The following is a 22,881-nucleotide window of genomic DNA, read 5'->3' as shown; positions in this document are numbered from 1 at the left end:
ATTCAGTGATGATTTTTTCTATTAAGGAACACTTAAAAGTTGTTCATCTAAATCATGAGCAATCTATTTCATTTTGAGCATGAATTTAATATCTTCTTGATTTGTTACCATACAAAATCATTTGATATTCTTATAAAACCTGAAGTTCCTACCTGACATATTAAGATCCCAACATTTAGTTCCACCTTTAACTTTCAGGTTTGTTATAGTAAGACAAATTAAATAGTTTATAAATCTAACATCATGTTAGCTAATCCAATGAGTCAAAAGCCTCCTTAAACCACACTCTAATTTAGAATCATACTAAAATAGGATCAAAGCCAAGGAAGTGAAAAATAATTAATTTATTTTTTTACTTGTAGAAAATTATTTAATAAACTTAAAGTAACACCCTACCGAAATCAAAACTAATTTATTCTATTTCCTCATAGGAAGCATACTGAAAAATCTAAGAATAAACTCCTAATTAGAACGGGTACCTTGGTTTCTGAAAGGCAGCTTATTTACCTCTACAGGCAAATAAAAGTTATATTGTGATGCACTGTAAAATCTGCAGAGAATTCTAGAGATATGAGAAAGAAACCAGCCAAAACTTAACAGTTTGAAAAGAAGAGCATTCACATCCAAAGAAACACAGATTCTTTGCCACCATGGCTAACAATAAATCATTTGAATATCCATGTGAGCCACAGGATTTATTTATGGTAATGTAGCTTGACTACTGAGTGAGAGATTAATAGTGCTTTATAGCAGGTATTACATGCAAACGAAGAAGTTATGAGTAAGGGTGGATTTCAGATGTAAGGAACAGAACCTCATGCATCAAATCTACATTTTAAAATTTTTCTTTGCTTTTACTTATTTGACTTTGTTTGGTATGTTAGTTTATTTTATAAGATGACCAATACAACACTGTGTATGATAGACTGTTGATAGAAATTACAGCCTGGACATTTTGGTAAGAATTCAAGTACACATGGACTACATATTTTGTTTGTCTGAAGTAAAACCTCTGGCCCAGATCACACTCAGGGTGAGTGCTTTCTCTCTTCTACAAGTTTCTAGTCTACATGAACATACAGTTCTACTGTATTTATGTGCCTGGGGCTTCATTTTCCTTTTCTGTATTTCTACCTAATGTAAATCACTCTCTTCCCAAACCAGCTCTGATGTGATAAGAGGATGGTTTTTGTGCTGGAAGCAGGCAGGTAGGTCTTACCATGCCTCTGCTTGCAGTTCAGCCAACATCAGAGACAGACTTGCTGAAACAGAAGTGAGGGAAGAAGTCACGTTCTGAATTCTCTCCCAAAGGGCTGAGCTTGGGCCTCCTGGAGAGGCCAGTCTCTGTGGGGAATAATCACTGCTCCATCTGAGAGGGAAACTTCCAAACCCAGTTCCTGTTACCTTTCTGCACACTGTCCCCTTCCCCTTTCAGATGGGTCCTGACTTGAGGAGGCTGGTCCACATGCTGCTGAAGTGGCTGAGGGCCTGACACAAATGGGGCCATCAGACTCTCTTTCTTGGTAACCTGAATAAAGAGCCAGAAGGGAAGTTTCTGTCCACGTTGGGTGCTTGACTTAAAAAAGTGTGGTAGAGTCAAGGCTGGGACAGCCATTCTGGGGCTCTGTATCTGCTAGTTATGACAGTGTACAGATTCAGAGAAGGCTCATTAGAAGAGGCAGACAGTAGGAGCACACAGATTAGCAGAGACAGGAGGAAGCATGCTGGCCCTGAAGCTGCAGATAAGTGCCAGGTCTTGTTGGCATTTCTAGTTCCCATGACTTCCATGGAGACTTTTTTTTCCTTATTTTTGGCTATCTGTGAGATTTCTTGTTACAATTTTCCAACAAGTCGTTTTAACCAACTATAGCTTAAAAGCCTTTGATCCTTGAAAACCAAAACAGATGATTAGAACTATACACTAGATGCAAGTTACACATTTCTTAAATTGTCCACTGGCTAATGATCAAATTAAATGATCCTATAGTTCAGTTGTTCTCAAACTTTAATGTGACTTAGAATTACTAAGGCAGTCTATTTAAAAATGTAGATTTGGGGGCTCCTGAGTGGCTCAGTCAGTTAAGCGAGCGCCCAACTCTTGACTTCTGCTCAGGTAGTGATCTCATGGTTCATAGGTTTGGGCCCAGTATTGGGCTCTGCACTGACAGCACAGAGCCTGCTTGGGATTCTCTCTCTTTCCGTCTCTCTCTCTCTCTCTCTCTCTCTCTCTCTCTCTCTCTCTCCCTCTCCCTCTCTCTCTCCCTCTCCCTCTCTCCCTCTCTCTCCCTCCCCCTGCTGTATGCTCACTCTCTCTCTCAAAATAAATAAACATTTTTTAAAAATGCAGATTTTGAGGGCCCAGGCTTGACCTCAAAATCAGAGTCTCTTAGGGTTTTAACAAGCATCCCCAGTCACTCTGAGCTGGAAGTGTATGGGCCACATTTTCAGAAACTATTCAAATTATTGTTTTACCCTTGGGCCAATCTGGGCCACTGCAAGACTGCACATGAACACAGTTTTGGGTTTCAACATTATGCCCTTGGGTTTTATTTAAAAAGAAAAAAAAACATGAAATCTTTTACTTCATTTCCTATGGACATAATGCCTCAGTTGGTGACCTCTGTTGGAATGGGAAGTTGCAGCAGGAAATGCCTTCTAAGAAATAGCGATTGAATAGGCTTTGGTTCTCAGGAGATACTCATATAACTTCATTAAAAATAATAATAAACAAACAGACTGATGGACATATGAATGAGTGAATTAGTAAATGAATGTGTAAACAATTATAAAGGATAAAGAATTCTTTTTAATCCTGTTTGCCAGGAAACCGAGATAAATCAGATTCTCTAAGTCCCCCATCTTCTTTTTTTTTTTTAATTAATTTATTTTGAGAGAGAGAGAGAGAGGGAGAGAACAAAGAGGGGAGGGACAGAGAGAGAGGAGGACAGAGGATCTGAAGCAGTCTCTGTGCTGACAGCAGAGAGCCCAATGCAGGGCTCGAACTCACGAACTGTGAGATCATGACCTGAGCTGAATTCAGATGTTCAACGTACTGAGCTAACCAAGTGCCCCTAAGTCCCACATCTTGTATTGCCAACATCACTGTGCATGTTCTTGCAGTGAGCCATGGCAACATTTAGAAAAGAAATTTAGTTGTAAAGGCATATCAATTTCCTCTTAGCAGTTTGCTAGCTTTGCCTAAGTAGGTTGCTTCTAACTGGCATCCGTTTATTTTGTACGGATTTACTGAGTTCTGTTCCATCTTAAGTTTATTACTTAGGCACTTTTGGGAATGAAGGCAGAAAAAGGTTCTAGCCTTCAAAGATTTCACATCCCTTCAGAGGAACACAAAACACCTTTACGGATAGTTAGAATGCAAGCAAGTTAGACAGGGTTATGAGACCCAAGAGGGAGGAGTGGTTGTTTCCAGCAGAAGGATCAGGACAAATTCTGTGGAGGAGGCAAGGATTTATACCTTGGTAAGATCTTGGCAAGCAACAGAGATAAGGAGAAAGATATTCTAGACAGAGCGGAAATCTGATTTCCCTTACTACTTTCTCTCACAACAGTCTCATCTGCCCAGCACATACTACAATTGGTATTTAGGTAATTGTGGGTTCAGTGGCTCCATCTTCCTCCAGTAGACTGTACCCTCCACAATGGAAATGGATGGATCTGTGTCTGTTTCACTCACCACTCTACATATATGCATGCAGTACCTAGCACAAGGGCTGCAACACGCTGATTATTCAGCACATGTTTATTGCTGAATGAGTGAGTAAGAGCCTAGGCTTCCATGTGGTTTTGCCCTCTATTAGTTTTGCAATCTTGGGTCCTACCCCTGGGCCTCTATTTTCTCATATGTAAAATGGAAAAATAACAGTTCTTTCCATATAGGGTTGAGATAAAAATTAAACAGGATGATGGATAGTAATAAATTATAATTTTTATTAATTCGACAGGAAGAGGCAGTGAGATGAAGCAAAAGCATGTGGATGTTTTGGCCTTTTAGTGATAAGAGCCAGACCTTGTCTAGCTTTTTTTGCCTACTACTGTATGGGCTCACCAGGCAAGGCAATGTAGCAAGTTTCATGTAAATTGGGTATCTTCACCTGCTCTTTGCTCCGTTTGGATCAGGTGACCAGGAGTGCTTCCCTTGACAATTCCGTTGCCTCCTCTCTGGAGCAGGACTAATGGAACAGCTGTTCCTTTTTCACCAAACTGTCAAGGAAACAGCATATGTGAAAGCAATGTGTGATAGTTCTGTAATGTGCCAAGCCTGTGTCACAGGTTTGAGAGTCCCAGGCTGCAAATTCTTGACTTGCTAATAAATAAGCAAAATGAGTGTGCCTATTGATATGAGAAATAACTTGTTCTGAGATAAAACAGGCAGGCGCTGGAGTCTGAGAAATCTGGATTCCACTCTGGCTCTGCCTCGGCCATGCACATTGGGTAACCGTGGACCCATTACTCCATATTTCTGAGCTGGGGTTCCTTACCTCTATAGTCATGTATGATTACACCTACCTCCTGGGGCCACTGTAGCAAGTGAAGGAAAATCCCAGCTGGTGATGCTGTGAACTCCAGGTCCCGGTAGCTGTACATCAACTCTGGTGCGGAAGAGCTTGGAGTTGAGGATAGGAGGAAGAGTGTGGACTAAGAACACTTCCCTAATATTTCCTCTCAAGGTGAGGGGTGGGTAGTGCAGCTGCGTGCCAACCTCTGAGCAGCAGGTTGTCTATGGCACAGTGGTGTTCCTTCACATTAGGAAATGGTCAAGGGGCTCTGATGAAATATTTCCCCCCCCTTTTTTTCTTATTTTAATGTTTATTTTTGAGAGAAAGAGAGGGAGAGAGAGAGAGAGAAAACATGAGCGGGGGAGGGGCAGAGAGAGGCAGAGAGAGAGAATCCAAGCAGGCCCTGCACTGTCAAGAGCCCGACATGGGACTCAAACTCACAAACCACAAGACCGTGACCTGAACCGAAATCAAGAGTTGGATGCTTAACCAACTGAGCCACCCAGGCACCCTGGAATGTTCTTAATTTATGTTGTTGCCAAACCTGATTTTTTTTTTTCGAAGTCAAATCCACTTCATACTGGGTTTTATAGAATCAGGCAGAAGGTGCCAAATTTTAAGGAAAAGCAAAACAAAACCAAACAAAAACAAACCCGAGAGCAAAAAATTCCAAATCCTTAAGTGAATTTTATCCATTATTTTTCCCCCATGAATTGAGAGAAAGTGTCTTTTATGACTTTTACCAGCAGAACTCAGTTTGGCAGGAATATGAATGATTGAGAACTGTAATCTCCACAAGCCCAAATGTTTGTCACTCTTCCTACTACATTTTCAGGAATATTTATTGAGTACAAGGGCAATGTAGTGATCTGTATTGGTCTACATTGATCTACATCTACATCTATAAGCTTTAAATTATAGACCAAAGGGGGAAAGTCACCCCCAGTGGAGCCTGTAAAAAACAAAAGAACCTATGCTCTGCATTTTGAGGCTGGAGCTGGGGACATGTATGTGAGATACACTCCTTATTTCATTTTAGTATTTCAAAAACACTCGGAAATAGACAACATGAAACAGTGATATAGGTGGTAACTGAAATTTAGGTTAAGTCACTTTCTTAAAGAAAGTCAGTAGAGCATCACGATGCCTTCAACACCATTTTGGGGACTAGTGTCCAAGGCCTCCTCATTATTTGGGAGTAAATTAGTAATCCATCCACCACTTCTCAGGTAGACAAAAGTATTTCTCCTGTAGGGAGAAACAGGGAATGATGCGTGCTGGAAAGGGGTGAGTGAAGGGAGAGGGTGGTGTTCATGTGCATCTGAGTGGGAGAAATTCTGGATTTCAGAACAGGTAATTTTTTTTACTTATCTGACATTCTAACTGACCAATATCTTTTCCCATAATTGACGTGGATCTGTTAATGCTATGGCTTCATCTTAATGGAAGCAAAATCTTTAGGAATTTTAACTAGTTGTGGGAAAGATGCAGAATTCATTTATTCATTCGTTCAACAACAATTATCGAATGTCCTTCCTATGCCAGATCTGGTGTTAAGCACTGCAAGTTCATTAATAAAATCGGAAGACAACTGCCCTCTAGATTTTATAACCTGTCCAAGAAAAGCACAGACATGAAACAAGCACCATCATACTCACACAGGATGTCTAGATGTTGCAGGACACCAACATAATAAAAGACAAGTTCCCTGTTCCTAAGGGACTTAGATATTAATAATAATAATAACAACAATAATAATAATACATTTCCATGTACTTGACATTCTTTAATGTGTCCTGTTCTCAGTTAATCCCTATAACCACTCTAGGAAGTAGCTGCAGATATTCTCTCATTTTGTACAGTAGGAAATTGAAACACAGCAAGTTTAAAGGGAGTCTAAAGTGACGTCTATGGCAAAGATGGGATTTGAGAGTCCATGCACTTAATTGCTACGCTACACTACCTTGGTATTTAAAAAGAATTACTGCCTTTGAATCTAAAAAACCTCAAGACCTATCTCCAGGGGTTTGAACAGGAACAAAGGCTACCACCAGATGAAGTTTCCTACCAATTCCCGGCAGTGGTTTGCCTTTGGCCTTCCTGTTTCCACAACACTGCTCTCCAGCTTGCCCCTTAGAGATGAAAGTTAAAGGAGCTCCCTCAGGATTTAATTATTGATACTGAAAAATAATTAATCATTAGCTCCATGGTTTCTAGGAATTTATAATAAGAGCTATTTATACATGTTATCTTCCAGTCTAACAGCTTTACCTCCTATGTATTTCCCTTCTATGGAAGTGGTGTACACATTTGGGAATTATTCCAAAATAATCCATGGGTGGGGTGGTGGAAAGGGAGACAATGGTAGCATGGGGAAAATGAGAGTGGCCATAATTTGGTGATTGTTTTCACCTGGTGATGGTAACACAAGCGCACATTCTATTGATCATTAATATTTTGCATTAACATTGTATTAATTTATGTACACATCTGAAATTTCATATAATTCAATGTTTAAAATATAAAATGCACCCATTTAAAGATAATCTAAGAGAAATCCTGGAAAATCAGTATTGATTTCTGACTTTAAAGGAAAAGCATGAAGGGTGATGGTTATAAGAGCAGTGTCCAAGATTAATTCCCAACAACACCCAGACAAACAATTATCAATGATCTCCTAAAACAGGTTAAAATGTATGTGAAGGCATGTTGGAAAGTATAAAGCACTAAATGTTTCTCATCCCTGCCCACTAATTAAGAGTCACTTTAGGAGAGTTTTAATATTGCCAATGTCCCTTCAGCATGAAGAGATTCTGACTAACATGGGCTAGGATGAATCTCGGACATCAGTGCTTTGGGGGAAAAAAAACTCCACAGGGCTGAGAACCTCTACAATAAGAAACCTGTTGCCATCACTAAGCAAATAACGTTGGATACTTCAGGCAGTCCTTTGTATTATAGACTGAAGGAAGAATTAAAGAAAACAGCAAGAAAGTACCAAAGGATGATTCTTGATCATTTGGCTAATTTATTCCTGGGGCTTAAAAATCAGAAAGGCCACAACAGTGCCACAGCTTGACAAATATCTGATTTGCTTAGAAGAATGTGTGACAATCATTAATCATTTTAGGAGAGACTCAGGTGAGGAGAAGTATGAAGGCCGGAGTAGTGGCTGACTACTAGCTAGAGATCGTTCATGGCTTGAGAATACTTTGAAGTCATAAGGATTTAGCTTATGAACCCAGGCAAGACCAAATAAAAGCTGACACAATTCAGCCATTGCTAAGGTGCAAATCACTCCTGGTACACTCAGGCCCCTGAATCCACCTTGGCTCTCTGAGAGGTTTCAAATGGATTTGGTTTGAAGTTCATATCACCCAGTGATTCCCTGATCAGATGGAAAGCTATTAAGTCATAATGTCTTAAAGTAGAACCCAAACATAAATAAAAGTATATTCTAGAGATCTCTAGGTGATTCCGCTGTGTAGCCAAATTTGGAGACCACGAATATAAACTATTCTTAACTTTGATGACCCAATATGAAATCACACCTGCAAAAGAAAAGCTCCTCTTTCCTCATTAGCCAAGGTCACCACTTGCTCTGGCCCATGTTTCTCCAGACTTCTGAGTTTAGGTTAAACCACTTCTCCTCCCTCAACCCTACACAGTACCTCACCTGTGTCCCCACCTGCTGATCTGTTCCTAGGCTATGCTTTTCACTTTACAACTTTGACCGTGTCAATGTCTTGCTCAAAACTTTCTAATGAACCCCACCCTGACCTGGAGCTTTGGAACCAAAATATAGTTATTACCTGGAAGCTTACATTAAGGTACAATTCTAGACCCCATCTAGGTCTACTCAATTAGAATCTGTATTTACTAAGATTCTCAGGGGATATTTATGAGCATTTAAGTTTGAGAAGTATTATTCAAGAACACCATTATCCAAAGTATATTTTGAAGGACACTCTCAAGGACAGAGAATATCCTGCCTGGATTCAAAGTCACATCATTCTCTCTCTTTACAGGACATTTGTCCATTCAAAAAAATAGTTACTGACTGACAACTATGCCCCATACTGTGTTGGGTTTAGACGATCCATCAGTGAAGATGACAGAAATGGTCCTGGCATTCATGGACTTCTAGCAAGGTCAATATTGACATGGAAAGATAAGGGTGTCATAAAGGGGGATGTGCAGGATGCTGTGGGATGATCTACTTAATGATGTGAACTGGGGACAGCCTAACACATTTGGGAGATCTAGGACATGAGAATAGCATTCCTGGGGGAAAGCTGCTAATGCAGGTCCCTGTGGATGCACAGGGTCAAAACAGGAGGGGCATCTGAATACAGTGTCAGCTTCAGACATAACAGGCGCAAAGGCTCAGGGCAACTAAGGAAATGCTTGCCCAATGCTTACTCCATGCAACAATAAGAAAACTGTTGCCATCATTAAGCAAATAACGTTGGACACTTCAGGCAATCCTGAAGCATGACCCAATCATGCTCTAGGTGATTTCCATATATGTAGGCGTGACTATTAACCCTGTTTTTCAATCGAGGAAACTGAAGCACACAGAGATGAAGCAATGTGTTCCCATCACAGAGCAAACTTTGAAACTCAAGTCTTGCCTATCTGGCTCCCGCATCTGTGTTCTTAGCCATCACACTCTACAACTGTTTAGCTGGGAAGAGCACGATGCATTTAAGAAGTTGAACATAGGCCATTATGTCAGGAGTTCAAGCGGTGATTGTTTATGGATCTATTGTTTTTGTTTGTTTGTTTGTTTGTTTGTTTTTTATCATCAGAAGTAGAGTCATTACCATTTAGGAGCAGCTTCTTACAACTCACATTTTTGAGAACTGTCCCGTAGTTAATGAATCAGAATTTCTAGCTCTGGAGCTGAAAATAGGCATTTTGGAATGCTTCCAGGTGATTCAGAGACAATAAAGTCTGAGAACCACAGGTTTAGAGGTACAATTCCCTTTAATATTATCCTCCCTCACATAGTCCCTCCTAATTAAGCCATGGTTATTTAATAATATATTGGTCCCAAGGTATAAACTAAACATGAGGGTAAACAGGATTGGAGTGGAAAGTTGGAATAAATCTGAAAATTGAGTCTTTGCTCCTCTAGGTCCCCTGACTGCCAGGCTGTGAAAAGAATTATCTAGGCTTGAAAAAGTGGAGGCAGAAAAAGGACCACAGAGGCTTAGAACTATTTTCATTACAATGCCAACCATTTAAATAACTAATTGAATTTCCGGAAATTGAAGTAAATTTAAAATTGCTGGAAGAGCAATTATTTCACATGCTCTATGATGCCTCCATCCTTAGCCAGTGCTAGAAGATTCTCAGGCAGCAGAGAATCTTCTTGATTGCAGAATACATGCAAGAGCAGTCTCTGAAATATTCTCTGGCCACTAGAGTGCACTGGCTCAATAAAACGAATATGTCTCCCTCCCTGTCAGGGGACCTTGACAGCTCCAACACCAATATCTGGCTGCCAGTGGGGTCTTCTTTTTAATTCAGTCTTTCCTTTCCTATAATCACTTAACAGAGGAATTATGCTAATCTCTCATGAGGAAGAAACTAAAAGAAACAGCTGAATCTCAATAAAACTCCTTCATCATATTTTATTTTCTTGCATTTTTCCAATACCTTTCTCTCTCTCTTTTTTTTTTTTTTTTTTTTTTTTATCTTTGGACATTTTTTCAAGTACATTATCATTAAAGTGCCAAAAGTCAGCCTCTTGGATGCTGCCTTTCAAATGGTTCAGAGAGATCAGAGCTTTTCTGTCCCACTCTGTCTGGAAACAGCATTCTCCTGGTTTCTCTACAAACCCTGTTCACTCAATTCCCTTACTTTGTATCCCCATTCAGGAGAATTAGTTTGCAAAAGTTCCTGGAAGAACCTGTTGTTTCCATCCCTTAAAAGATCATAAAATTATTCCACTGTATTTTTCAAAGCTCTTTCGTATTCAAAATATTTATTTGTAATTCTACCCATAAGAAAGCTCACTGGATACAACTATATTAATTTCATGACAAAATATCATTAAGAAGATGAAATGGCACAGTTATGAAAACCTTATGCAGGTTCCCCACCACTGCTCTATAAGACACTGATAATAGTCATCTTCATTAGCTGTCACTATCCCTTTGCCAGTCACTAAGAGTGGGTTTGAAGTATCTGGCAGATCTATGTCTGTGTTGGTCATACTTTCACATCACTCCCATGACGACCTGTGAGTCAAAGAACATTTAGGGGATCCTAGATGCACAGGGATGGAATTTCCCAAGGAAAGGTATGAATGCTCTCAACTTTTGTGTCAGGTTCTCCCCTTCCAGAACTGCATATAGTACTTCCTTGTCCCTTCTTCCAGAAGGCTAATATAGCCTTGTCTTGTTTGAGAAGACATGACTACCGAGAGAAGGCTAGGATATGTGTGTGAAACCCAATTTACTCTGAGCACTAGGGTTACGATTCTATGCATCCTTCCTTTTCTTGGATTTGCCTTTTCTTACTGTGGCAATGGTAAGATCCAGAGGACCAAGGCTAGGGTATAAGACTATGGGTATAAGAACCAAATTATTAATTCTATGTCTTCTGTAGAAATGGAGCTTTTGGACTAGGAGTACTGGTATCGACACATGGACTAGCTCATCAGGGGAGTGCAATGTGCTGGGAGTAAAGACCTGTTCCATGACAGAGGGTCATTCTACCAAAGAGCTCCTGTGTGTTTTTTTAGGATTTTGGTATTAAGTATCCTGGATCACTGCCATCCAAATACACGCAGGTGTATGAAAGTATCAATATTTATAGTAAAGAAACACAAATCTTATATTGCCAATTTTTGTACCTATTCAAAACTTTTCATGTGTTGCCCTTGTTCTTCCACAGACTTACATTTATCAGTGATGTAAGCACAGTGCTTAAGGCCCTATAGTCTAATAAAGATGCCTACAGTCAGACTCCCAGCACACAGGAGCCACAAAGAAACTGCCATGGTGTTGAGGCTTTATAAGGAACCATATTTGAATGGCTGTTCAAAACACCACAACAAGGTTAAGAGAGGATAAGCATTTCTGCAAAGCGCTACAGTGAAATTTTTGGCACACACACAGTAACTGAATAGGTTTGCCCTGCCATGTTCTGGTGGATCTGGAAATCCAAGACTTCATTTACAAATTTTACCAACCTTGTTTCACAGGGGGACATGCAAATGGAAAAGAAAGATGCTCCCATTCTACAATCTCTCATTTATTTAGCAGTGGGGAAGACAATTCAGGTGGTCGGGAAGGAAAGCACTAAGAAACAGAATGCACCGACCTGGTTGGCATGACCTTGGGCAGGGCGTCCACTCACTGAAAGCTGTCACAGTACAGTCTTTTTTGCACGGGAGAAGACAAGGACGCACTGTTTCTGGCCGAGTGGAATCTGGACATCTGTCAATGTGAAGAGACAACATCAGTGCCTCCTGGAAAGAGTAAGTTGTTTAGTTCTATGCTAAACAATAGAACTATAGGATTTCAGAACAGAAAATACTGAGGTTCTGTTTTTACTTTTATAGACAAGGAAGAGAGAGACAAGGAGTTAAGGCTATTTTCCCAAGGTCTCCCAGCCAGAGGCAGAGCCAAAGCAGACTTCAGCTCTCTTGACCTGGAGACCAAAACACTTCTTCACTAGTCCAAGAAAACAGCAACACCAGAAACCAATGAAAGACGAGTGCCAAGAAAGTGTCTCACCATCAACATCAACTCAAGTGACACTTGATTTCTTTTCAGAATGAACACATCTGATAAATTTTTTTGGAAAGCATTTTATTCAGGGTAATATATCAAATCTGTGATATTCTACAAAAGGAACAGGAAAATACAGGGCAATATATGAACATAGTGGGAAACAAAAGTCATCGAAAACCACTTACATTTGCTTTACATTTTGATAATAAAAAGAATTTTAGAATATTTAAACAATCGATAGGTATCTCTTTTGAACATGTGGAGTGATGAGACGGAGTAAACAAAATGTGACAGAAGGCAAAGGCCAAATAAACTAACTAGCATTAACAAGAGAACACTTCAATTCCATCATTTTTCTGAGAATGAATGCTCATACTTGGGACGAAAATACTACAGTCAACTAATTCAAAGTCATTTAGAAGAACTAAAGTCTCAGAAGATGGCAATCAAGTTTTTGTTTTCTTGCCTGCTTATTTGTTTTATGAATACAGAGGGCTAAAAACCACATTTATTATCTTCTAAAATAGTGATATGCTGAGAAGAAAAACAGGAAAGAACTCAGCAACATTTTTTGCATTTTAAGTTCTGTTTCTCATAAGTTCCTCATAAAGCACATAGATGCAGTGTGCGTAAAGCTTAATAGCATGAGATAGCCAGTGCTGAGTTTCCTAATAACAACAGTGAGAGGCATTATAACCTTCATTTTCAAATGATAAATTGAGGCACTGAAATAATCAGTAATGGACCCAAAGCTACATGGAGACAGGCCATTTGAGAAAAATTATGGTAGAACAAAACACCAGTGTAGCAAGTTCAGACAATCAATTGACCTTATAGAAGGAGAGAACAGAAATTAGAGGAGACAAAATTAACAAGAAAATAATGAATTAAAAAGAAACACAGAGCTGACGAAAAGATGACAATTTAGGTGAAAATTCCACCAATTGTACATAAAACAACCAATGTGCAAACACAAAGGTTGTCCAGTTTTCAAATACTTCATAGAAGTAAGAGAACAGACAATAATGGTTATGGGAGAAGAGGAAGAATAATTGGTCACCCAAGAATGGAGAAGAATCTGGATGACATCGGACCTCATCAATTTAGATAATTAACAAAATAAAAACAATTTCTTAGTTTTAAAACTTTAGAATAGAAACAATATATAAGCCAAACATGGAGGACTGAACTTGACCATGGAACAGAATGCACATGATATCACTTTTGCCACCATAAGGTAAAGACAAAGTAGACAAAGAAGGGGAGATGGAAGGGGATAGAGAAAGAGCGGGGGCTTGGATGTCCTCATCTGACAACACAGGTGGGCAGAGTGCCAGTCTAAATATAAATGAAAACAGAAACAAAGCTCTAAAAAGATTAATTCAAAGTGCTAATGTGCCAACAGAACACCCACCATCTGGGAGTCGAGACAGGAGTTAGTGTAAATGAGTTCAGGTTCGTTGCTTTCACAAGAGGGAATCGAGGAATGGGCATTTTACATTGACAAGTGAAGATATTTATGAATGATATGTGGAAAATATAGTATTTAGAGTCAGGAGGTAAACATCAGAAAGGGAGGAGGACTACAAATATATACTTGTGCTTGTTTGCATTGACATAATGGACGGAGATAAGAAACTAATACAATGGCTGCCAGTGGCAGGACAGGAGGTAGGGGAAGTGGATGGGAGCAGGGGCGTGAGCGTGAGGATTCTCTTTGTTATATATATCTTTGCATGTTGTTATGATTTGTGAACCATGTGGAGGCTCACCCAGTCAAAATAGACAGAGAAAAAACACAAAACAACTGTTAAAAAGTTGTTGTGGTTGTGTTTGAGATGTGGGATACTAAATGGAGCATGAGGTGGACAGGACCTGTTGCTTGCCATCATCGTCTCTCTGTATCATTTCATTTCTTCTGGGGAGTATATAAAACGGACAAAAATAAGTTAAAAGAGAAAATGCATATACTCACAGAAAAAGAATGGCTCAGTAAATTATTAGTGGCATTATTATTATTTTCATTATTATCATTAGTATTTATTTATTTTAGGGAGTGTGAGGGAAGGGCAGGAGAAGAGAGAGAGAGAGAGAGAGAGAGAGAGAATACCAAGCAGGCTCTATGCTCAGCATGGAGCCCCACGGGGGCTCCATCCCACAAACCTGGGATCATGACCTGAGCTGAAATCGAGTCAGTTACTTAACTGACTGAGCCATCAAAGTGATTCTAGTGGCTTATATTATTATTAATTATACTTAATATACACAGAAACACTGCCTATCAAAGAGATCAATTCAGTAAAAAAAATGAGAGAAAGAAAGAAAAGTGTCTTTATGAGAATATAGTGTTACTTAAACAAGCTACTCGGGTAAGGAAAATTTATGTCATACTTTACTGGAGATAGCAAAAAACACTAAAATCATTCCCAAGTCCTTTATTCATACTCTAAGGTCTACTAAAATTAAATGGAGCTGCTGTTTATTCTAACTCCTCTCCAACAGCTCCTGTGGTATATGGATGGAAATGAAAGTATGACTCGGGCAGCGCCGACTTCTTGTGTGCTCAGTGGAGCGGCAGGAGTCCCACTAAAACCAGCCACCTCACACTCACTCCTGCATTGGTAAAATAAGCTTAGAAATATTTGTGGCACTAGCTTCAGGCTTTCTCGAGAAGGAGGCTGATCCTGCAGGGATTTTGCTCATTTCAATTAGGAGCAGGTGTTAATCTCTTTTAGGGAACTGAAGTTGTCTACTTTATTTACCCTTTATTGGCATCATGCACAATAAATACTCACTGGGCATAATGTCAAGTTTCCATAATACAGCCTCTTTCTCTCTGTGTGTTCTTCCCTTAAGTCCGTAAGAGAGAAACGGTATCATCTCCTCAATAGCAAAGATCAAGCTCAGGTTACATTCCTTTTATAGAGGCCACGAACTGAGAGCTTTCCTAGAATGTGATTTGTGGTCTGATAGGAGCCAAACATTCTCTTGTCAGTGAAAACTGTGTTTTTGTTCATTTCTTTTGCAACCTCTTTCTGCAGGGGTTCAGCTTCCTCTTCCTTTCTCCTTAGATAGTGTCTACCCCTTCAAGAATCATCAAATTTCTAATTTGCATCAATTTCTTCTTAGTCTTCAAAAATACTCTGACCATTAGCAACATATGTGCCCTCCATTTCTGAAAAAAAAAACTACAAGGTTTATTTTCTGTATTATTGTATTGACACTGACCAAGAAAGGTTTTGACTTCTCTTACTCTGTTTTCTTGCATATGTGTGTGTGTGTGTGTGTGTGTGTGTGCACGCGCGCACGTGCGCCTGCGTGTCTATGTATGCATGCATGATGCATAAACTAATTTTTAACGCCTTAATGTGGAATTGCATCTTATATCATATCTTAAAAGTGCCGTACCTTAGCTCAGTGTAAATATTTAGTAACAGTAAGTGAGTGATTCAATAGTATTCAATGTTATTGGAGCCTGAAGACAAATAAATCCCTGGGGATATTAGTCTAATTTGTCCAGCCATTTCTTAAACAAAATTAAAGCCTTAAAATCCAGGGAAACATATGGATTCACTTTTTACATAGTAAACAAAGTATGGCCCCTTGGCTTTTATCATAATTTATACTTCCTAATTTTGCATACCACTCTGACCCTAGATTGGCAGTGGTCTCAATAAAAGGATGAATGTATTTCATTTCAGCACATGTATTTCCCTGGACTAGCACTGGAATGCTCTATAACTATTATCTCTTTGTTGCTCTGTAGCTTTCAGTTCCTTATAAACACTGCGCTGAAATGCATCAAACTGAGCTACAAAGATCTGCCATTTTTCAGTTATGCCTCCATAATCAAGATGCAGACACAAAGCTCCATTTCTTTGATCAATCCTCCAACCCAGGAACCAACGTACGTCTCACTCAGCTAGGTGGGGCGAACCTGCCAGGTTTGTCAACATTAAATGTTTAAATGGAGCTCTCTATTATTACATCTCACACAATGCCAGGTGTTTTCACATTAAAGGCAGCAAGTGCCTTATCAGGACTTTCAGGAGGCTTTGAGTTGTGTCTTTTTAATCTTTTTTATTATTTTTTGAACACTGCAACTGAAAAAAAAGACAATAAATAGTGAAATAAAACCAAACAAAACCCTAGAACTATCCCAATAAGCTCTTACTTCTGTTTCACTTGTGCCCTGGCTAGTTCTCATTTTCTGATATGATCAGTTCTATTACTCATACAATGCTAACATTCTCACCTATACAACTGCATAGAAACCAAGACACCAACCCAGGGAAGCAAGAACTTGCAAGGAACTCTGCCTCACAGTGCAGTGGGCTTGGAGATAAAACATTATATTAGCCGTCCAGTCCATGGAGACATGCTTCTTTCTCTCTACCCCCAAAGGCCCCCTCTTCCTCAGCATATTTCCTTCTTTTCTGTTTCTATTCCCCTACCCCCACTCCAAGGATTTCACAAATGGCAGGGAATCTTTTCCCACTGCAATATCTTTTACTTGAAAAAGAACAAAAACAATATATTTTTTGAAAGGGCAGAGTAAAGAGTATTTTCTACTGCTGATAGTTTCATTATCTCACTATGTGCTTCACTGGACACTAGGTATTAATCTCTTATCTCAATTAATCTCCTTAACCTAAACATTTTTAATTAATTTTATTAAAGTCAACTCAGGTTCCTCATATTTAGCAGAGTCATTTGGAGATACACAGTAAGAATTCAACCTAATTCTGTTGAGTCTAATTCTGAGGCTGTTAAGTCTCCAGCCTCATTAGCAGTGTAAAAAGTAATTAGCAATGTCTCTCTCTCTCTCTCTCTCTCTCTCTCTCTCTCTGTCTCTCTGTGTGTGTGTGTGTGTGTGTGTGTGTGTGTGTGTGTGTGTTAGGGAAAACATCTGTGCAATTTATTTTTCTGTGATGGTAAACTGAGCAAACCTGGAGGCTATTCACAGCAATAATAACATTTATGTGTTCTGGCTTAAAAAAACAACAACGACCATTTGAAGTAATTCTAGAATAGAAAAGGAAATTGGAGCTACTTGAACATGTAATCCAATTTTTCATGTCAAAACAGACTTTTAAACGTGACAATTTATTTGGTGTTAGTCTCAATTCTAAAGTCCCTTTGCTAAGAAATAAACAAACTGTGCTCATATCAAGTGGATATGAATTCCCTGTTCTGGTTCAGAGCTAAAAGGGTTTTTGTTTTATTTTGTTTTGTTTTTTAATTTTATTTTGAGGGACAGAGAGCACACAAGCAGGGGAGGGGCAGAGAGACAGGAAGAGAGAGAATCCCAAGCACACTCTGCACTGTCACTGCAGAGCCTGATGTGAGGCTCGAATTCATGAACCATGAGACCATGACCTGAGCCAAAATTAAGAGTCAGACAACCAACTGAGCCACCCAGGTACTCCAAGAGCTGAAAATTTTTTATGTAAGGGAGAAGATCAAACATCAGGCATGCTAAATTTTCTCATCATGATAAGGAATAACACTTTGCTGCATTTTATGTAGGGTTTACAACTATAAGCCATATTTAATTTTATTTGTATATTCAAGTTGATATTTCATGAGTCTTTTTTAAGCAGTTGAAAATTTATATCATAAAAATGAACATTATCAAGCCTAAAATCCTTCCCAAGATAAAGGGAGTTTTCATGTCTGCATAATGTCTCTATAAGCTTTTTAGGATTTTACCATAACCCCAGGAATTAGATTTTCACCTGAGTCTAGTGATATGTGAGCATTATTTTCCGTGTTTGGCTATAACTCCCATTGGTTCAATCAGTCCGTGTAGTGCTATGCATACCAGGTGAGTTGCAAAACACAACTGACATAAGCTGATACTCCAAAAAACATTTCAAGCAATGTCAAGTCAGGTCTGAAGCAGAAATAACATTTATGAATTAATAAGAGTAGAAGGTCATGCATATGATCTAGTCATTACTTTCACTTGATCTTAGCCAAAAGGCCGAGAAGCGATATCTAGTCATTACTTTCTATGGCAGTCCCCTTTGCCAAAATGTATGATGGTGGATCAAATAATTTTTCTTGAACAAAAGATAGACATCAGCTTTCCTCAATCTTCTGTGATTCATATCCAATCCTCATTAAACCCTGTAACTTTCCACATATAAATATAGCTCATTCGTCGATTCCAAAGACATTTATGGTACACCAGCTATATGCCAAACATTGTGCTAAAGTCTGGGTTTGTAGCAATTAAGAACATCCAACTCCAGTACTCTTAGAAGCCACCTTTGGGAAGGGAGAGAGATTAGGTCTTCTGAACTGTGCTTCACTTCAAGTCATATTATCTTTGCTTGCATTTGCACAGTCATCTGCACATCGGATGCTCCAACACCAGCAGTATCTGGCCAGTCTGCATGACTTGTGCCATCCACAGTTCACTATCCTTATCTGAGTTCCTATGACTTTCCTTACATAGCAATTGTGGTTTCCATACCACCGTGGGTAAGGCTCAGAGCCCATCATCAAGGTGTGCCAAGGTGAAATTAATCAGGTGCTTGAGATGTCCCAGACAGCAACACAAATTGGATTGAATCAGGTGGACAAGTAAGTGTATCTGCCTGTATTGCCAGGAAGGGCAGGGGCACACTTAGCAGGATAGGCCCAGGACTTGATGTTGCCAGGATGTGCTCTGCTTCAGTTTTTGCTTCTTTCTGAGCATCTTTTTCACTCCCTTCACCTGCTGTTTTCTCCAGGACCATGCTTGTGGCAATTCTCAATTCATATACTTAGAGCCTCATGAACAGAAAGAAGAGAGGGTTTCATTTTCCCAATCTGTGAATTCCTGGGGAAGCACTTTAAGTTGCCTAGTTTGTGACACTAAACAAAAGTTTGGGTGTTCCCATCCTGGTGACCCACCATTCCTGTGATTGGAGTGGGGTTGTTCTGTTTGTTCGTTTGTTTGTTTTAAGTAGGCTTCATTCCCAGCATGGAGTCAAAGGCAGGACTTGAACTCGTGACCCTGAGATCAAGAGCTTGATGCTTCACCAACTGAGCCACCTAGGCGCCCCTGGGGTGGGATCTTTTACCACAAGAAGGAGACTAGGAAATCTCCATGGACAGAACAGTTACCTGGTCACTGTACATTGTGTAGGTCCCTTGCATTGTCTTTTCCAAGATACTTCCCACGTGGAATGAGGAAGAGTCAGGTCTTCTCCTCGTTTGGTCTAGAGATGAAACTCCCACAGTGGAGTTTTCTGCCTAATTACTCTTTTTGCCTATCACTTGCAATTGTCCTTGACTCTTTTTCATAACTATATCCTAGTTCCTATATCTAAATTATACTGTTTTGTTTTTTAATTTATGTCTTCATGTCCAGAGTCTAACATATATGAGATTATAACCTACTTGCAGGCATGAATCAGTCCATTCAAATGGCTATGTGGATTTATTGCCCATGGCAGAGAAGATCAGTGGAACCTAAAGAGGAGTGTGACACAACCATATCCTTTCAAAGGGGGGAACCTACCTTCATACTGAACTCGTCTTTATGTGAGTGAAAAACAACCAAAAATACTGAGAGATCAAGAAAATGTTTGATTACTCAAATAGATACAATATTGGTGGGCCACATTTACTTTCCATAACTTTACTCATGATTCATATTATAACTGTTTCTACCTTTGTTTGAGAGATATGTACTTTCTTTTTTTAAGTTTTTCAATGAAAATTTTTACTGTATTTATTTATTTTGAGAGAGAAAGATAGTGTAAATGGGAGAGGTCCAGAGAGAGAGGTGAGAGTGAAAATCCCATGCAGGCTCCACACTATCAGCACAGAGCCTACCACAGGACTTGAACCCATGAACCATGAAATCATGATGCAAGCCGAAGTCAGATGCTTAACTGACTGAGCCACCCCGGTGCCCCCATACGCACTTTCAATAAACTATTGGTGATACCTTTTGGTCATCACTTGTCCCACATGACTCTTGACACAGAAGACCCTCCGTGTCTGAATGCCCACACCACAGGTGGCTTCTCCATTCCAGCCAATGGTTGCATTAAGGGCAGTTACCAATGTGTCTTCAGAACAGGGGCCCCAAGGCGATGTCTCCCAGTAGAGCTGCATACAGGAATGGTCATTACATGAACGATATTCTTGGAGGGCCTGAGTAGCGGGACATGGTTTTCCACCTACAAAAAAATAACAATAAAAAAAGGATACATAGTTTTTGCTGTTGTTCTTAGCAGGCTGCTGTTGTTACTGTCATTCTTATTTTTGCTGTTTTCACTGTTTATTTAATGCTTATTTATTTATTTTTAGAGAGAAAGAATGTGAGCCAGAGAGGGGCAGAAGGGAAGAGAGACTCCCAAACAGGCTCCAGGCTTCATGTAGAGCCCAAAATGGGGCTCCACCCAGCGCTTAATCTCACCTGAGATCACAATCTAAGCCGAAATCAAGAGTCAGATGCTTAACTGACTGAGCCCGCCCAGGGGCCCTTGTTTTTGCTGTTTTAATGGTCCAGAAAGGTGGTTTCTTGACACAGGATTCCAAAGGCCTGAACCTCTGTACCCTCTGCCCATTCCAGGGCCATGGTCTTTTTGTCCTGAGTAACAATCTGAGGACAATATATTGCACTTTCCCTCCTAAATAATAGGTAGCAGCACATGTTGATTAGATCAAAAACAAAAACAACAAAAAACCACCACCAACAACAAAAATAGATTCTATTTCCCACCTCTGAGTCCTGTGTCTCTGAGATAAACTCCAAAGAAATCTACTTTTATATTAGTAACATGATGCCTACATAAGTTAGTCTGTTAGATATAGTAGCCCATGACCTTGAAGTGGTATTAGGTCAAACCTATACACTTATACACACATTACCTATATATGGTCTCTTTTTCCTAAGAGCATTATTTTTCTCAGAGAATCATTTTAAGACACCCATCTTCCATCAAGCCGTGCATTTTACTGCAATTTTGAGAAACCCAGAAGTATCTCTTAAAGTTTGGCAGAAGAGAGCCTATCCTTAAACTCTGAAATAATATCTGACAATGTGTTATCCACTGGCAGGGAGACCAGACAGATGTGCATCCTTACACTCTTGGGTGAGTCAGACAATCAAATTTCATTACTGTCTTTTCTTTCACATTTTTATATCCATGTAAAAACTGGTATTAATCTAAAGTATTGATTTTTTTTTCCTACTCTTCCACCCTATGATGTTTTATTCAGTGGGCCAAATGCTCAAAAAGATTTGTGACCTTGGTTTTGTTATTCTTGTTATTTTTTTCCCATTAAATACTGCTGACTTTTTTCTCCTTCCAGAAATATAAAAGACAAGAGGGGGAAGCAACTGCAATTTAAGAATATGAAAATCTTCATTCATCTTGACCCTGGCCCCATTTTTCAGGATCACAGAACAGAATCTTGTTTAAAAAGGAGCTCCTCACAGCCAGTGGCCACACCATCCTGCTGTTCTTACTGAGCCCTAGGCAGATGAGCCAAGGGAGAGCCTGAAAGAAAGAACGTATGTGTCTGGGGACAGAGACCATGGCTATCAATGATAGAAACAGCTGCTCCTCCAATTTGTTCTGATGTCACCCGTTTACATTTCCATAGCACATTTTAGCTTCTTCAAAGCCATTTCAGAGCCTTCATCTTCTTCCCTCTCACAACATGCCAGCATGACAGAACAGGAAATTGGACCACATGGATCAGATAGCTTGCTGATGTCAGTGGCAGTTCCTGGTCAAGGAGCCATGTCTCTTGATTCCTAATTTGGAGCTTTTTTTTTTTTTTTTTTACCAGACATATTTCAATTATATTCCCCAATGTCCCAATGTAAGAGCTACCTGAAGCTGGATGTGTGGCAATCAAACTTTGTGGTTCCCCCCCCCACCAAAATAAGTATAATGAAAAATAACAACCATCTGATTGCCATGGCCTAGGCATAGGTTTGGGCTAAGACAAATCATGTAAATATAGAAACTCAGTGTAGATAAACTAGAGGGTTAAAGAGAAAAAGCATGCATAGAAATGATATTTAATTTTGACTCAGGCCATAGAGCTATCACCTGTATGTGGCTACTTCCACAATATGACCTTCTCAAGTGCTTACGAGAAAAAAAAATAAAATAAAAACAGTAATTTGGCCATTGACTCCCCCATTGAACCCTTCACTATTACTCACCTTCTCCAGGCAATGCCAGTATAATCCTTGATCTGGTCTGTTTCCCATCTGCGTTTTTATTTGAACAAGACTGTGAACAGGATGACCACTCTGTCCACTCACTCACCACACAATCCATTCGGCAGGGAATTTCACAAGCCGTCCTTTCGGGAGGAGGAGATGCTGGGCAGAGACTCCCTGATACATCTTCTCCTGTAATCAACCAGATCGGGACAGATGCTGATTAATGCACAATTGAAGAGAGTCCAAGGAACATTTAGGTTCATTGCTTCCTCTACTACTTCAGTTTAGCCGAGAAGACTTCACCTTCTGTCTAAACCAATAAAGTGTGAAAAATGACGGTTTCTTCAGCCATTCATAATATTTATGTCAAGAAAAACTGCCAGGAGATCATTTGGCATTTAGAAAGGTAGATACCACAGCAAAACTCTCA

The 22,881-nt window shown here is 39.6% G+C and overlaps 1 protein-coding gene across 10 annotated transcripts in view; it reads right to left on the bottom strand.

Annotated features, from left to right (window-relative positions):
• Window positions 1–22,881, bottom strand: part of THSD7B (thrombospondin type 1 domain containing 7B) — a 1,235,876-nt gene that overhangs the window by 365,681 nt on the left and 847,314 nt on the right. For all 10 annotated transcript variants that reach the window (XM_053214974.1, XM_053214976.1, XM_053214972.1 and 7 more), the window contains 3 exons: window positions 22,449–22,640; window positions 20,211–20,445; window positions 11,853–11,968 (listed from right to left, as the gene is read on the bottom strand). In XM_053214974.1, coding sequence (XP_053070949.1) covers window positions 11,853–11,968; window positions 20,211–20,445; window positions 22,449–22,640 — 543 coding nt within the window. The remainder of the gene's footprint in view (window positions 1–11,852; window positions 11,969–20,210; window positions 20,446–22,448; window positions 22,641–22,881) is intronic.

The sequence above is a fragment of the Acinonyx jubatus genome, chromosome C1, assembly GCF_027475565.1.
Source record: "Acinonyx jubatus isolate Ajub_Pintada_27869175 chromosome C1, VMU_Ajub_asm_v1.0, whole genome shotgun sequence".
NCBI classification, from domain to species: Eukaryota; Metazoa; Chordata; class Mammalia; order Carnivora; family Felidae; genus Acinonyx; species Acinonyx jubatus.
This window is presented reverse-complemented; position numbering and strand designations above follow the sequence as displayed.